This window comes from Neodiprion fabricii, chromosome 4, assembly GCF_021155785.1.
Source record: "Neodiprion fabricii isolate iyNeoFabr1 chromosome 4, iyNeoFabr1.1, whole genome shotgun sequence".
In the NCBI taxonomy this organism is placed as follows: domain Eukaryota; kingdom Metazoa; phylum Arthropoda; class Insecta; order Hymenoptera; family Diprionidae; genus Neodiprion; species Neodiprion fabricii.
This window is the reverse complement of record NC_060242.1, coordinates 12,848,683-12,863,389: the sequence shown is the minus strand read 5'-3', so window position 1 is coordinate 12,863,389 and position 14,707 is coordinate 12,848,683. Positions and strand designations below refer to the sequence as shown.

Sequence of the window (14,707 nt, the reverse complement as noted above, 5' to 3'; positions counted from 1 at the left end):
AGACTAAAAGTCTTTCCACGACCTCTTTACATCAATCGTTCGCGAAAATTCGCAACTCTCGGAAGTGAAAAAACTGCACTACCTAAAACAAGTCTTACCGATGAACCGTCACAACTCATTAAAAACATCGCTCTTACCGCTGAAAACTTCCCTCGAGCCTGGGAAACTCTAGTCTCACGGTACTAAAACAAGAGACTTTTGACGGATTCTCATCTCGCGACACTTTTCGCGATTCCTCGTGTCACGAAAAAGTCGTCATCAGAACTGAACAGCTTGCACAGCAACACTTGCGAAGCTCTTGGCGCACTTGAACTTCTCGATAGTCCCGAGAAATTAGGGGATCACATCATCGTGCACATGACGATTCGCAAGCTCGACCCAGCATCTCTCGAAGAGTGGGAGAAAAGTGTTAGCGAGAAACGCGAGCCCCCCACGTTTGCGGAGCTCAAGGCGTTTCTCATCGGTCGCATCCACACCCTCAAAGCCGTGGAGCAAGCTCGTGCTCATAATCAAATCGCGACGTCGAAACCGCACTCATCGCAAGGAAGGTCAAATCTTCAGACGACAAGGTCACATACAGCGCAATCAAAGGAACAGTCGTGTGCTTGTTGCAAAGGCAACCACTACATTGCGTTCTGTTCGACCTTTCGCGACAAATCTCTGGATCAAAGAAGGAAAGTGGTTTCTGCGAAAAAGCTTTGCTTCAATTGTCCCGGTCCACATCAGCAGAAGGACTGTCGATCCAACAAAACGTGTCGCGTGTGCAACGGTCGACATCATTCCTTGCTGCATCGAAACTCTTCTTCAATCTCGACAGCTGCTAACAGCGGCACATCTCAAGGACAGGCTGCAGTAGCGCAACCAGCAGTGCAGAACGCACCGATCTCGAATAGCGCCTCTCAGGTGAGCAACCACTCAGCTCAGCCTACAATGATCAAGCGCTCTCCAGTTCTTCTCGCCACAGTGCAATTGATCGCTTCGAATCCGGAGACTGGAGAAAGAATCATCGCTCGCGCTGTACTCGATCAAGGATCCGAAAGTTCATTCGTCACGGAGTCGCTAGCGCAACAATTGCGACTACGTCGGCATCAAGCAACGATACCGATCATTGGCGTCGGAGCTCATCAATCGACAGTGACTTGCGGCATCGCGACATTGCAACTCCAATCTCGTGCTCACACCTCGTTCTCATGTCAGGTGGGGGCACTCGTGCTTCCACGACTCACATCGTATCTACCCTTATTTCGACTTCTCGTCGAAGACTGGCCTCATCTACGAGGACTCAACCTCGCGGATCCAAGCTTTGCACATCCCAGTCAAATCGACGTAATTCTCGGAGCTGACATCTACAGCAACATCATTGGTCAAGGAGTTCGAAGAGGAGCACCAGGAACACCAATCGCGCAAGAAACTCAGTTCGGTTGGGTCCTCTCCGGCTGCGTTTCAGCGGAAGCAGCAAGCCCCTCGTATGGCGCAGTCCAAGGCTTCCAATGCTCCCTCGATCACGAACTGCTCGATCTCGTGCAGCAGTTTTGGAAGCAGGAAGAAGTGTCGAAACCTTTGGCACTAACTTCCGAAGAAGAGCGTTGTGAGCAACACTTTCGCGAAACGAACTGCGTCTTTTTCTGCGAACTTTCTCGAACTGCGTCCGGTCGTTACGTAGTTCGGCTGCCGCTCGAAGACAATTTAGTAGAGCTCGGCAACTCGCGGAATCCCGCGCATCAAATGCTCTTTTGTTTGGAGAAACGGTTCGGTAGCGACGCGAAACTCAAGGAGGCTTACTCGAGCTTCCTTCGTGAATATCGAGAACTCGGGCACATGCGTCGCGCTATCAATACACCTGAAGACAATTCCCGCGTGTTTTATCTTCCCCATCACGGTGTAGTTCGCGACAGCAGTTCAACAACAAAGTTGCTTGTCGTGTTCAACGGGTCTCAAAGAACCAACCTCGGACTCTCTCTCAATGACAATCTTCTCGTCGGTCCAAAAGTGCAAACCGACCTCGCGGACATTCTCTTACGCTGGCGACAATATCCAGTCGCGTTCTCATCAGACGTCGTCAAGATGTACCGACAAATTTTGGTCCACAATGATGACCAAGATTTTCAGCGAATCCTCTGGAGGGAAGAACCAGAGCTACCGATTGAAGAATATCAACTGACTACGGTAACGTATGGTCTTGCAAGCGCTCCGTATCTCGCGATCCGTGTTCTTCATCAACTCGTTCAGGACGAAGGTAAGCAGTATCCCCTTGCGAGCCACGTCATTCTCGAGAACACGTACGTCGACGACATCCTCTCAGGAGCAGAGGACGTTGATCAAGGTCGCGAGAAGATCAACGAACTCAATCAATTGCTCAAGGCGGGCGGCTTTGAACTTCAAAAGTGGACTTCAAGCCACTCAGAAACTCTCGTTGACATTTCTCGAAACCATCAAGAGATCGCGATGCATCTGAATCTCGATCAAAGTCCATTCTTTCGGGCTCTCGGTCTTGCGTGGAGACCGGACATCGACGCGTTCGCGTTCTCTCCGCAAATTCATCAAACTCGGGACAATTTCACAAAACGAAAAGTTCTCTCACAAACCGTGCAGCTCTTTGATCCTCTCGGATGGCTCTCGCCGATCACGATCAGAGCCAAAATCTTCATGCAGGAATTGTGGGCACTCGGTTTCGACTGGGACGAGCCGCTCTCAGCTTCATTGTCCTCGCGATGGATCGAGTTTCTACAAGATCTTCAAGGCATCTCAGCTATCACCATCCCACGATGGATCGGGTTAAGTTCAGCATCTCTCGGGATAGAGATCCACGGTTTCGCGGACGCCTCTCAAAGTGCATCAGGCGCAGTGATCTACGCGCGAACGTATATCAACACTCACGAAGTGCGCGTTTCACTAGTGTGCGCGAAAACTAAAGTAGCGCCGCTAAAGAAGGTGACAATTCCTCGTCTCGAACTCTGTGCTGCGAATCTTCTCGTCCGGTTGATGTGTCATGTGGAAAACACTCTTAATTTCGAAAACACCCCGGTTTATCTGCGGACGGATTCCACAGTCGCGCTCGCGTGGATCAAAAGCCACCCATCGCGGTGGAAGGAATTCGTTCGTAATCGCGTAACGGAAATCCAAGAGTTCGCGCGCGCTCGTTGGTATCACATCTCGGGTTTTGAAAACCCCGCTGATCTTGCGTCTCGTGGTGCATCTCCGAAGCAACTCCAAAAATCAGAACTTTGCTCCTTCGGACTATCCTGACTCTCGAAGCCTTCTGTCAATTGGACATCCTTATCTCCGCGACCGGAAGAAAACATTTATCTCGAGGAAAGAAAAGGGCTGTCGACGCACATCGCAACAGCTAAGCCGCTACAAATCTGGGATCTCGTCGATCGCTACTCAAAACTATCGACTCTCCTCAAAGTCACATCATTGTCTAAACGCGCAGCAAATCGGTTCCTCGCGAAGACGACATCGAATCGCGTAAACACGTCTATCACTGTCGGCCCGATCTCTACTCTCGAATGGAGCGACGCCCAACTGTTTTAGACCAAGGTGACCCAGCAGGCGTACTTTGCAGAAAAAATCCGCTAAATCGAGACAAGCTCAAGTCTCATTCGAAGTCATCCACTATCGCGACTCACGCCGTTCATCGATTCGAACGGATTCCTCAGAGTCGGTGGTCGACTGAATCACTCATTGCTTTCGTATGACGAAAAGCACCCGTTCATCTTGCCTTGCGAATCATCGTTCTCCACATTGATCATCGATCATCATCATCGGTTGACGCTCCACGGAGGTCCGCAACTCACTCTCGCTACAATCCGACAGCGGTACTGGATCCCGGGAGGAAGAGTACCGATCCGCATGTCAATACATCGTTGCGTTCCGTGTGCGCGTCATCGCGCCACCCTCAGCAGCCAACAGATGGGTCAACTCCCTCAGTCTCGAGTCACGCAATCAAGGCCGTTTCTTCACTCTGGCGTTGACTACGCTGGTCCATTCTCGATTCGAGCCTCCCGCGGAAGAGGAGCGAAATCATGCAAGGGATATATCGTTATCTTCATCTGCTTCACGACCTCGGCTGTGCATCTCGAGCTAGTTTCGGACTACACGACGGAGGCATTCATCGCGGCGTACAAACGCTTCACATCTCGACGAGGAATTTGTGCCTCAATCGCAAGCGATTGTGGAACGAATCTCGTCGGCGCAGACTCAAAACTTCGCCGTCTTCTCGCTGCATCGTCAAAGGAGTTCGCAGAAATCGCAAACACCCTCGCATCACACGGAACCCAGTGGCGGTTCCATCCTCCCTCCGCGCCTCATTTCGGTGGAAAATGGGAAGCCGGAGTGAAATCAGTCAAATTTCACCTCAAACGAGTCATCGGAGAAGCTACTCAAACGTTCGAGCAATTCGCGACGTTCCTCACGTAAGTAGAAGCCACGCTTAATTCTCGACCTCTTTGCGCTATCTCGGACGATCCACGGGATCCAAGTGCCTTGACTCCAGGACACTTTCTCGTCGGCTCAGCATTGAACACAATTCCTGAGCCGTCACTCATCGAGGTGCCAGTTCAACGGCTATCGCATTGGCAACACTCGCGTCAAATGCTGGAGCATTTTTGGAAACGGTGGAGTACGGAGTATCTTCAGTCCTTCCAAAACCTCTCGAAATGGCAGACTCATCACGGCAACATCAAAATCGGATCCATCGTTCTCGTAAAAAACAAAAATCTACCTCCATCTGTGTGGCCCCTCGCGAAAGTGATCGAAGTGCATCCGGGAACCGACGGTCTCGTTCGCGTTGTGACCGTTAAAACGAAATCCTCTGTGTTAAAACGTCCAATCGTAAAATTGTGTGTGCTTCCAGTGCCCTCTTAAGACAATTATTGACTCTAAGAATAAATAACGCACGGCGGGCGGCATAATCTAATTTCGCGATCGTTACCGATAGCGAAGCGGGCGGTACGTTTCGGCAAGGTATCGAATAGTTAAATGTGTGTCTCGCGACACTCAAAATCGTCCTCGCACATGTACGCACACTCGCGTGCAATGTTCATTTGCCGTCTCTGCGTCAAATCTCGCCGCTTGCCCGTGTCGCGACTCAAAACCCATCAGCTGTATCTCATGTATTGTCTACTATCTCGAAATCATGTATGTGTATAATCTATGTGCTCTCTCGCTCTGTAAAATCTTCACTCTCTGTAACGTTCTCTTGCGATACGGTCTGTATCGCCTCATCAAAACCAATAAAAATTCTCGTTTACTATTAATCATCATCTTTCTCCGTCTCAACATCACTTTCGTTTCATTCAGACTCGTTCTCGTCACTAATTCGCGGATCCCACGTCGATGATCCATATCCTTTTGCCATCTCTCTAAACAACTCCCAATAATTGAATTATTTCTGACTTGAAATCGCGAAGAACTTGAGGACGGTGATAGATACCACAAAAATATCTCTAATTCGGGGTCAAGAGTTAAAATATATATTTTTGGTATTATGAATAATAACTCCTATTGATGTTATTTCCGATCTGAAATCGCTAATATCTCGAGAACGGTGCTAGATACGGCAAAATAGCAATAATTCGGAGTCACAAGGTGGGGCATACAGTTTCAATGATATTGTACCGTTCTTGGACGTTACGGAAATAGATATGGATCCGTGAGTTTGATTATCAAGCCAAAATCAAAGGCGTAAATGAAATGTCGTGAAAAAGCTTTAATTGCAAGATATGTGTTTCCCGTTTTGAATCTGAAACAAGACTGTTTTTACAATAATGTTGGTTGACGCAGCAACCTTATTCATTCTAAAGACATAAGAGGTTTATATACGTCTTTTATTTATGATGACTACTAGATCATTGAAAGGGGGCAAAACGGGTGATTTTACCCGTTTTAACACTACTTCCCCGCGAGGAAAAGAGTCCTTCCGACTCGGGAAAGATAAAACAATGATAAAAGTGATCTAGCAGTCAGTGCTCAAAGGTGAGTTGGAGCTGTGGCTCTAAAAATTTAAATACTCCCTTTTTTTACCATCTGGCATTTGCCCACAGTCTCAAGGTCAACCACAGAAAACCTTGAGCAGATAGTTGAGCGTTAAATAATTTTAAAAATTTTTGTGCCTTGTTTTATGAAGGTAAGTGTTGGTAAGTGTTATGTATTTTCATGAATTTGAAGTCATCAGCAACGGTCCAGATCGATGTCGAAAAGAAATCTAATCCTCTCCATGAAGGATTGTCCGAACGAAACAGGTTCCGGTAAAAACATCGAGGCGGGAACCGAAAATTCCGGGACCAAACAGGATAAAGGCAGATTCCTTTTTGAAAATTCACACAGGAAACAGGAAATAGATGGGTGACTGATCCGGGACTTCTTTAGAAACAGCACTTCCTAGAGTTTGAGAGGACAAATGTGAGTGGTGGTATAATAATTCAAATTCACTAAGTGAATTTGGGAAAATGTATATTTAAACCAGCAATTCACATCATATACATACTTGACTTAAGACTAATAGTCTCAAGGACATTAATATATACCATGCAGAGACATTTAGCATGTCTGTGCGCAGGACTGGCGAAAGTAGATGGAGAAAAAAATAACAAAATAGTTATTTAAGATATAACTAAGAAATTTTATCAATAATTATATAATAAAATAAAATGTGAAATATAAAATAAAATGATCATTTTTGTTGTAGTTTTTCGGTGCTTGAGTAGTTTCTTTGTGATATTTGGTAGCTCTTTATTTGCCTCTTCATATTTTTTTTACTACATTCTAATATTTTTAGCTCATGCGTGAGTCTGTTATAGCTCTTTATCTCCTGAATCACATGATTTTTAAAGCCTATAGTTTTGGAGCTCTTTGGTATAGCAATGGTTTTGTTTCTAGTATTGCTTCCTGATTGGGTGTATTTGGTCTTCAAGTCGTCATAATGATATAGCAGTGACTCCAATGTGTAAGTCTCGCGGATGTTTAGAGGTTCCATCAAATCAGCATTATTTCGTGCAATTATCTTCCATAGTCTGTGCTGGACCCTCTCAATAGAGTCCATTACATTTCCGTATGCTCCACCCTATGCTATTATACCGTAGTGAGCTATACTTCCAAAAAGTGCATGGTACATCATTACCAGAATTTTTTTATGAGCGGAATGCGATAGTCTCCAGACAACGTAGAGCAAATGTCTGGTTTTTTTGATAATGTGGTCTATTTGAAAATTCCACCTGAGATGACTATCAAAGATAACCCCTAAGTACTTTGTACTCTGTACTCTCTTTATTTCCATACCGGTAATGGTAATTGTGAACTCTGTCGGAATGCTGACTTGATAAGCCCCAAAAGGGATGAACACAGTTTTTTCTACATTCAAAGTTAATTTGTTATGTTCGAGCCAGTCTCCAATTTCATCTAAATGATTCACCATTTTGAGTCTTGCTTGCTCCCAAGTTGAGTCGGTGCTAATTATCGAAGTATCATCAGCAAAAGAAACAATAAATCCTTGTGGCAATTCATCGAAAATATCATTTATGTATACAACAAAAAGCAGTGGCCCTAAAATTGAACCTTGCGGCACTCCCATTTCAACCTTTGTTTCTTTGCTTTTGGTGCTATTTAAATTTACAACCTGCGTTCTATCTGTCAGATAGCTTTTAATAATGTCTAATGCCTTTCCCGTAATACCGTATCTGTATAATTTCCTGAACAAAATTTCAAAGTTTACGGTGTCGAAAGCCTTTGCCAAATCCAGGAAAGTGACAATGGTGGCATTCGTTTTGTCTATATTTTGATAGAGTGTATTTGTGACGAAAGCCAGCGCATCTTTTGTGTCCTTGCCTTGTCTAAAACCGTATTGCATGCTAGCGATCAATTCATCTTCCTTGATGAAGTTGGAAAGTCTTTTGTGCAACAACTTTTCGAAAACCTTGGCAATATTAGACAGAAGTGAGATTGGTCTATAGTTTTGCACAAGATGTTTATCCCCAGCCTTATGTATGGGGATGATTTCAGCTTTTTTGAGTGCTTTCGGCCAGACAGAATGCAGGATACACAAGTTAAAAATGTGCTCTAGCGGTTGGCTTATGTACCAGGATATGTATTGCAAAACAGTAATTTTTATGCGATCTACGCCCCCTGCCTTAGGCATCAGGGTATGGATGGTGTTAAAAATTTCTCCACAACTTGTGGGTTTTATATAAGCTGTTTTCGAGTTGTATTTAGGCATTCTGACCTAATTTTCTGGTGCTACTATTTTTTTCGCAAGGGATGTTCCCACCGTACTGAAGAAATTGTTGAAACAATTAGCCATTTCTTTTTCTGACCCTACTTTTACCCCGTTCACATTCAAAAAATCAATATTTTTCTTTCGTTTCTTACTGCCATTTATTCTTGTATTGATGAATTTCCATAGTTTTTTATTGTCCCCTAATTTAGCGTACAGCTCTTGGTTATCGTGGGAGTTCTTTGCAGTTTGTATAATTTTTTTCAACCTTTTTTCATAATTTGTATATTGTAATTTCAAATCTATATTCTCTGGTTCGTCTTTCCATAATTTATATAGTTTCATTTTGTTTTGAGTAGATTGTATTATTGCTGGAGTGATCCAACTTTTTCTAGGTTTTAGTTTACTTCCCTTTTTTTTTAAACTAGATTCTCGAATGACTGTTTGAATTAACGAAATTAAATGGTTAGTAGCCATATTTGGATCAGGGATGTTCATTATTTCACGCCAATTTGTCTTTTCACAAGTGAGTTTCAACTTTTTATAGCTAATACATTCAGTTTCCCTGCTTTCTTCCTGAACTTCCTCGTTCCCGAGTTGCAAGAGCAGAGGATAGTGGTCTGGGTATGGGGTAGTTAGTTTTAGAGATCTCATGAACGTCTTTTGCGTTTTGACGAAAATATTATCGATACATGACCCCTTATTTGGATCACAGCTACTGGGCTTTGTTATTTTGTTAAAGCATGGCGTATACCCATTTTCTAAGTAATTGTTATGGTAATTTTCTGTGTCTATGTCATCCAATTTTAGAATGTCGATATTAAAATCACCTAGGATTATGTGATTTTTATTTTTTGGACGCATTTTTAAAAATTGTTTCTTTACATTAACGAAAAAACTTTTGTCACAGTCCTGACATCTATATGTCGCATCACGATATTGTGTCTTTGTTATATTTTGATCACCGGTTGTATGACGTTGATGGAACTTGTTTTGGTTGAATTTGTTTTGTTCTTGTTTAACTTGGTTACTTCTTTTAGAATAATTTTCAAACGATTGGAATAAAGTTGTGTTGTTCCGTGCCTCTGCGGTTTACAATTAAATAAATTGTGTTATACTCTTTATTTTACTCTGTATATCTGACATCAGAAGTGGGATAAAGAACGTTTAAGCGTGTAGAAGTATTAAAAAACTCAGTAAATTTTCGAGATAGAGATGGAAAACGAGGAAGATTTCAGTGTGGCAGAAGATGTAGAAGAAAGTGTGAGGAGAAGTGCAAAGAGTGACACAGGCATAGTAGAAACTTCTCGAAAACGAAAAAGAAATCACCGATCCCCGGCGTTATCAGAATCTGAACATTCCGATGATTTGCGAAGAAGGAAGCACGGAAGACGTAGGCACAGAAAACGTCAGGCAAGATTGGAGGAGGAAAATCTGCGACTGCTTGCACTGCTTTCCAGACGAGAACGTGTTCCGATGGATCTCATCAAATTTGATCCGAAAACGACTGACGCGACTGGTTGGGTGAAAATGGTTGACGAGTGGATTCGCCGTTATAATCCTGATGATTATGAAATTGTCCAGCATTTGGCAAAAGCATTTAAAGACGAAGCGGCACAGTGGTTCACTGGTATGGATCCCTCAGGAAAAAGCTGGGTAGAAATACGTTCTGAGTTTTTAAGTGCGTATGCGAAAAATAAGAACGTTGCGTCGGAGCTGCACACGATTTGGATGGAAGACGCAGAGTTTACACTTGAAAATTTTATGAAGAAAGGGAGATAATTAAAAGCGTGGCTCAACGAGAGAAAAACGGTGGACGAGACTGCAGCTCAACTTACGGGATTATCCTATTCGGCGCAAAATAGATTCGTTCGCAACATCTTTGTGCGAGAATCTCCTAAAAGCCTACAAGAAGCGATAACGTACCTTGATGGACGAACGACCGACGTCCATCAACCGCGTGCATCCTCCAGAGCCCCTGGTCCACATACTAAGACTTTGGCGCCGCGAGATGGTAAGTCGCACCGTTTTGACATCGAGTGCTACAATTGTGGAAGAAAAGGACATCGGAAGGCCGAATGTCGATCAGCTCTGCAGACACAGCGTGGCAGTTACTCACGGGTCATCAGGGAACTGGACGGTAGAGGTTTGGGGTCAAAGAAGCCGATAACCTGCTACAACTGTAAGGAAGAGGGACACATTGCCCCGAGTTGCCCTAAGAAGATCGAGAAGGTAGTGAGGCTTTGTCATTCTACCTCCACTGAGAATACTCTGAAGCTTGCTGACGGTAAGGTGTTGACGTTCACCTTTGACTCTGGTTCGGACTGTTCTCTTGTAACAGAGAGTTTGGCGGAGAGGTTGCCTGGTAAAAGACAAGTCGTTTGTATGCGTTTGAGGGGCTTAGGAAATGGGTATGTGGATTGCCGTGAGATGATCTCAGTGTGTGCAGAGTTGAATAGCATCAATGTTGAAATTGATTCATATGTAGTACCGGACGAAAGTTTGTCCACAAAAATAATTCTGGGTAAAGAATTGTTAGCAAATGGTATCTCAGTCACATTAGATGGAACTGAAGGTAATTAATAGGTGTAGGTAGATAGGTAAGCAGGTAAGTGAAAGCACACAAGGTTAGCGTACGACTAGGTTTAATAAGGTATAGTAAGTGTGCGCGTTAAGTTACATAGTGTATGTATATATATATGTGCATGAGTATCAAGTGTAGTACTATTAAATGTATGATACTATATTTTATCCCAACACTCCCTCTAAAATATAAGTTCAATTCTTAATCAACATTTTAACTTTTATATGTAACAATAAAATGAACTTTTATGAAACTTAACAATAACGAATTAGTAATAATATTAACAAAGTTTAACCAGTCTGATTTTAAGTATTTAGCGTCTTTTCAAGTAAACTAAAATCAAAAAATAAACTTTCAAGTAATTAATGTGTAGTAATAAACACTTTTAAAGTCACTATTTCTTCTTTGTATTTCTTCTTGTTTATTATCCTAGAATTTCTCCTTCCAACCCAGAATTGATGACGCAGAACTGATGTTTAGGTAATTCTAATGACTTGGTCAGGTAATCAGCGACCATGTCTTCAGAATTTACATGCTGGATCTCAACAATTTTATCCTCGACCTGTTCTCTTATAAAATGATGTTTTACATCAATGTGCTTTGCGTTTTTTTTGTATGATGCTGTCATGGATAAATCGATAGCACTTCTGTTATCTACCTTCATCTGAACTGGTTTGGCTGCTACTTCAGGGTCAAATTCATTAATCAACTGCTTAATCCAAATAGCTTCGCTGCACGCTGCTGACAAGGCTTGGTACTCTGCTTGGCATGTTGATGTGGCCACTGTTTTCTGTTTGCTCGTTGACCAAGAAATAGCTGAGCCGTTATAAAAGAATATGTATCCTGTGATAGACTTTCTGTCTCTTACATCATTTGCCCAATCTGCATCACAGTATCCAATTATTGAGTCACTCTTGTCGTTTTTAATTACCAATCCTACTTTCTTAGTAGCGTGTAAATATCTTAGTAAGTGTTTTAAGCTTTCTACATGTATGCGTTTTGGATTTTTATTAAACGAGCTTAAATAACTTGATGCATAGCATATATCTGGTCTTGATGTTTGTCCTAGATATAAAACTGAACCAACTCCCTCAGAATATGGAAAATTTGGCACTTCTGGACTGTTTTCAATTTGTTCTAACTTTAAACTTGTTTCTAAAGGTGTTTTCATTGTACCGCATCCTTCTAAATTAAAGTTAATTATCAAATTCTGAATGTAATTTTCTTGAGTTAATTTGTATCCTTTTTCTTCTTTTAAGTATTCAAATTTGATGTTCAAAAAATGTTTCAACTTTCCCATATCCTTGTTCTTCATATTCTTGGTTAATTGATTTACAAAATTGTTCTTTAATTCTTCTGATGAAACTAAGACCATTTGGTCATCCACGTAAATTGCTACGATCAGCCACTCCTTCTTTTCTTCATTTTTATATTGATAAACACACGGATCCACCTCACTCTGCTTCAGTCCCATCTTGACTAATATATTTGTGAGTGTTTCGTGCCATGCCATTGACCCTTGTTTTAAACCGTAGATAGCCTTGTTTAGTTTTAACACTTTATCTTCTTCGCCTGTTTTAACGAATGGTTCAGGCTGCACAGCATAAATTTCTTCTTGTAGTAAGCTTCTTAGAAAAGCTGTTTCTACATCCAGATGATATATAGTGAGATCATATTTTGTAGCTAGCGCTATTAAAAATCTTATTGTTACGTATCTAACTACTGCTGCAAAAGTGTTGAAGTAATCAACGTTGAGCTTTTGCATGAATCCCTTTGCTACTAGCTTTGGCCTGAGTCTAGTTATTTTTCCATTTTCATCTCTTTTCCAGGTGGCAAGTTGACCAAAGAAAAAGCTTCATTTTCTTCAAAGCATTTCATTTCATTTTCCATTGACTTGTACCATTCTTCTTTTAGTTCTGAGTCCATTGCTTCTTCCCAACTTTTTGGTTCTACAATGTTTTCTTCACTAAACTGATTTTTCTTCTTCCTTTTTGTGCTTGTAACTACGTAGTCCTTCAATTTCTCTGGTAACTTCTTCTCTCTCACTGGCCTTGCCTTGGATGTTGCTTGCAATTCTGAGACTGTTGCTCCCTCATTGCCATCATCATTTATATTCAAATTTGAAATAGATTCGTCAATTGACATGTTTTCTTCCAGTACCTCTCTATCTCTTCCAGACTCATTGGTGTTGTTCTCGTGCTCTTCATCTGTAGGTAAGTACACTGTTTCTTGCTCCTTGTTTTCTTGTTTTTCACTTTGATCAGTTTGTTCATTCTCTCCTTTGAAATACATCTTATTTTCATCGAATACAACTTCTCTGCTAATAGTCATCTTTTTAGTAGTTGGATCTATCAACCTATAACCCTTTTGGTGTTCAGCTTTGTGGTTTCAACAGCTTTCAGGTGTTGACTTTACATCCCATTTCTTTCTTTTTTCTTTAGGAACTAGAGTCATTGCAACACACCCAAGCACTTTCAAGTGTCTCAAGTCTGGTTTTCTGCCAGTCCAGTCTTCGAATGGTGTTTTGTCATCCAATGACTTCGATGGTGATCTATTGATCAAATAATTCGCTGTGTTCGATGCTTTAGTCCACAACCACTTTGGAGCATTTGCTTCGTGTAAAATTGTTCTTCCTTTTTCAATGATGGTTCTGTTCTTCCTTTCCGCTATACCGTTTTGCTGAGGTGTGTATGGACATGATGATTCCCAGATGATGCCTTTTGTTTTGAGATATGCTTGAACTTTGTCATCCTTGTACTCTAAGGCGTTGTCTGTTCTTAATTTCTTGATTCTTCTGTTTAACTGATTTTTTACTTTTTCAATGTATTCTTGTAAGAACTTGAAATAATCTGACTTGGCCTTGAGTAAATAAACACTTGTAAACCTGCTATGATCATCTGTAAAAGTAAGCATGTATCTCGCACCACCTAGTGAATTTACCTCCATGGGTCCACACATATCTGAGTGAATCAAGTCCAACAGCTCGCCTGCACGTTCACTCTCCTTAGGAAATGGTAATCTTGCGTGTTTGCCTTTTAAACAGCTTTCACATGGTGAGTCGTCTGTGCTGTTTACTTCATAGCCTGTAGCTTGCTTGCTAAGTTTTACCATATCTTGCCTATTGAGATGTGCCAGCCTTCTGTGCCATAGTTTTACAACGTGTACTGGAGTTTTCTTTTCTGCTCTTGCAATGTTAGCACTTTCAGTGTCACTTCTTATGATCTTCCACATGGATCTTACTTTTATAGCTGTAGCTATTACTTTCTTTGTTTTCTTGTTGATGATATCACACTTGTCTTCATCAAACAACGACAAAAATCCAGCAGTGGTGAGTATGTGAACTGAGACTATATTTGATTTTACCGCTGGGACATATAAAACAGTCTGGAGTACTACTCGCTTTTGAACTCCTTTGAATGTGAATGTTATCTCTGCTGTACCTTTACCTGTAGCTTCTATCGAGTCATCATTCGCCATTCTTACTTTTACTGGTTTTATATCTTGGTAATTTTGAAGAATGTTTTTGTTTGCAGTCATGTGTTGTGTTGCTCCAGAGTCTAAGTACCAGTCATCATCATTGTGCTTTATGTTTGAATCATGTGCTATCCAAGCTATCGCTTCTTCTTCTGCTTGAGCCAAATTGCTCTTTTCTTCTTTCTTATTCCTGCATTCTTTGGCGTAATGACCATACACGTTACAGTTGAAGCATCTGACTCCTTTCTTTTTGTTCTTGTTGAATTTATTCTTTGGATTGAATTGCTTCTTATATTTTGCGATGAATACTGACTCTGTGTCTTTGCTTGCACTATTAGTTTTCTTTACATCTTGTAAAATCTTGGCTTCTACTACTTCACCTGTTAGCTTTACTCCTGAGCTTTCTAATCCCATAATCATGGGTTCGTATTTTTCTGGTA

General features: G+C 41.8%; 2 protein-coding genes across 2 annotated transcripts; one reads left to right on the top strand and one right to left on the bottom strand.

Moving 5' to 3' along the window:
- The first annotated feature begins 357 nt into the window (after positions 1 to 357).
- LOC124180647 lies at positions 358 to 3,246 on the top strand. The gene has a single exon (XM_046566394.1). It carries the CDS (start codon positions 358 to 360, stop codon positions 3,244 to 3,246), a length of 2,889 nt encoding a protein of 962 aa, XP_046422350.1.
- A 7,971-nt stretch (positions 3,247 to 11,217) lies between these two features.
- Positions 11,218 to 11,964, bottom strand: LOC124180646 (secreted RxLR effector protein 161-like). The gene has a single exon (XM_046566393.1). The coding sequence runs from the start codon at positions 11,962 to 11,964 to the stop codon at positions 11,218 to 11,220; it is 747 nt and encodes a 248-aa protein (XP_046422349.1).
- Between the last annotated feature and the right edge of the window lie 2,743 nt (positions 11,965 to 14,707).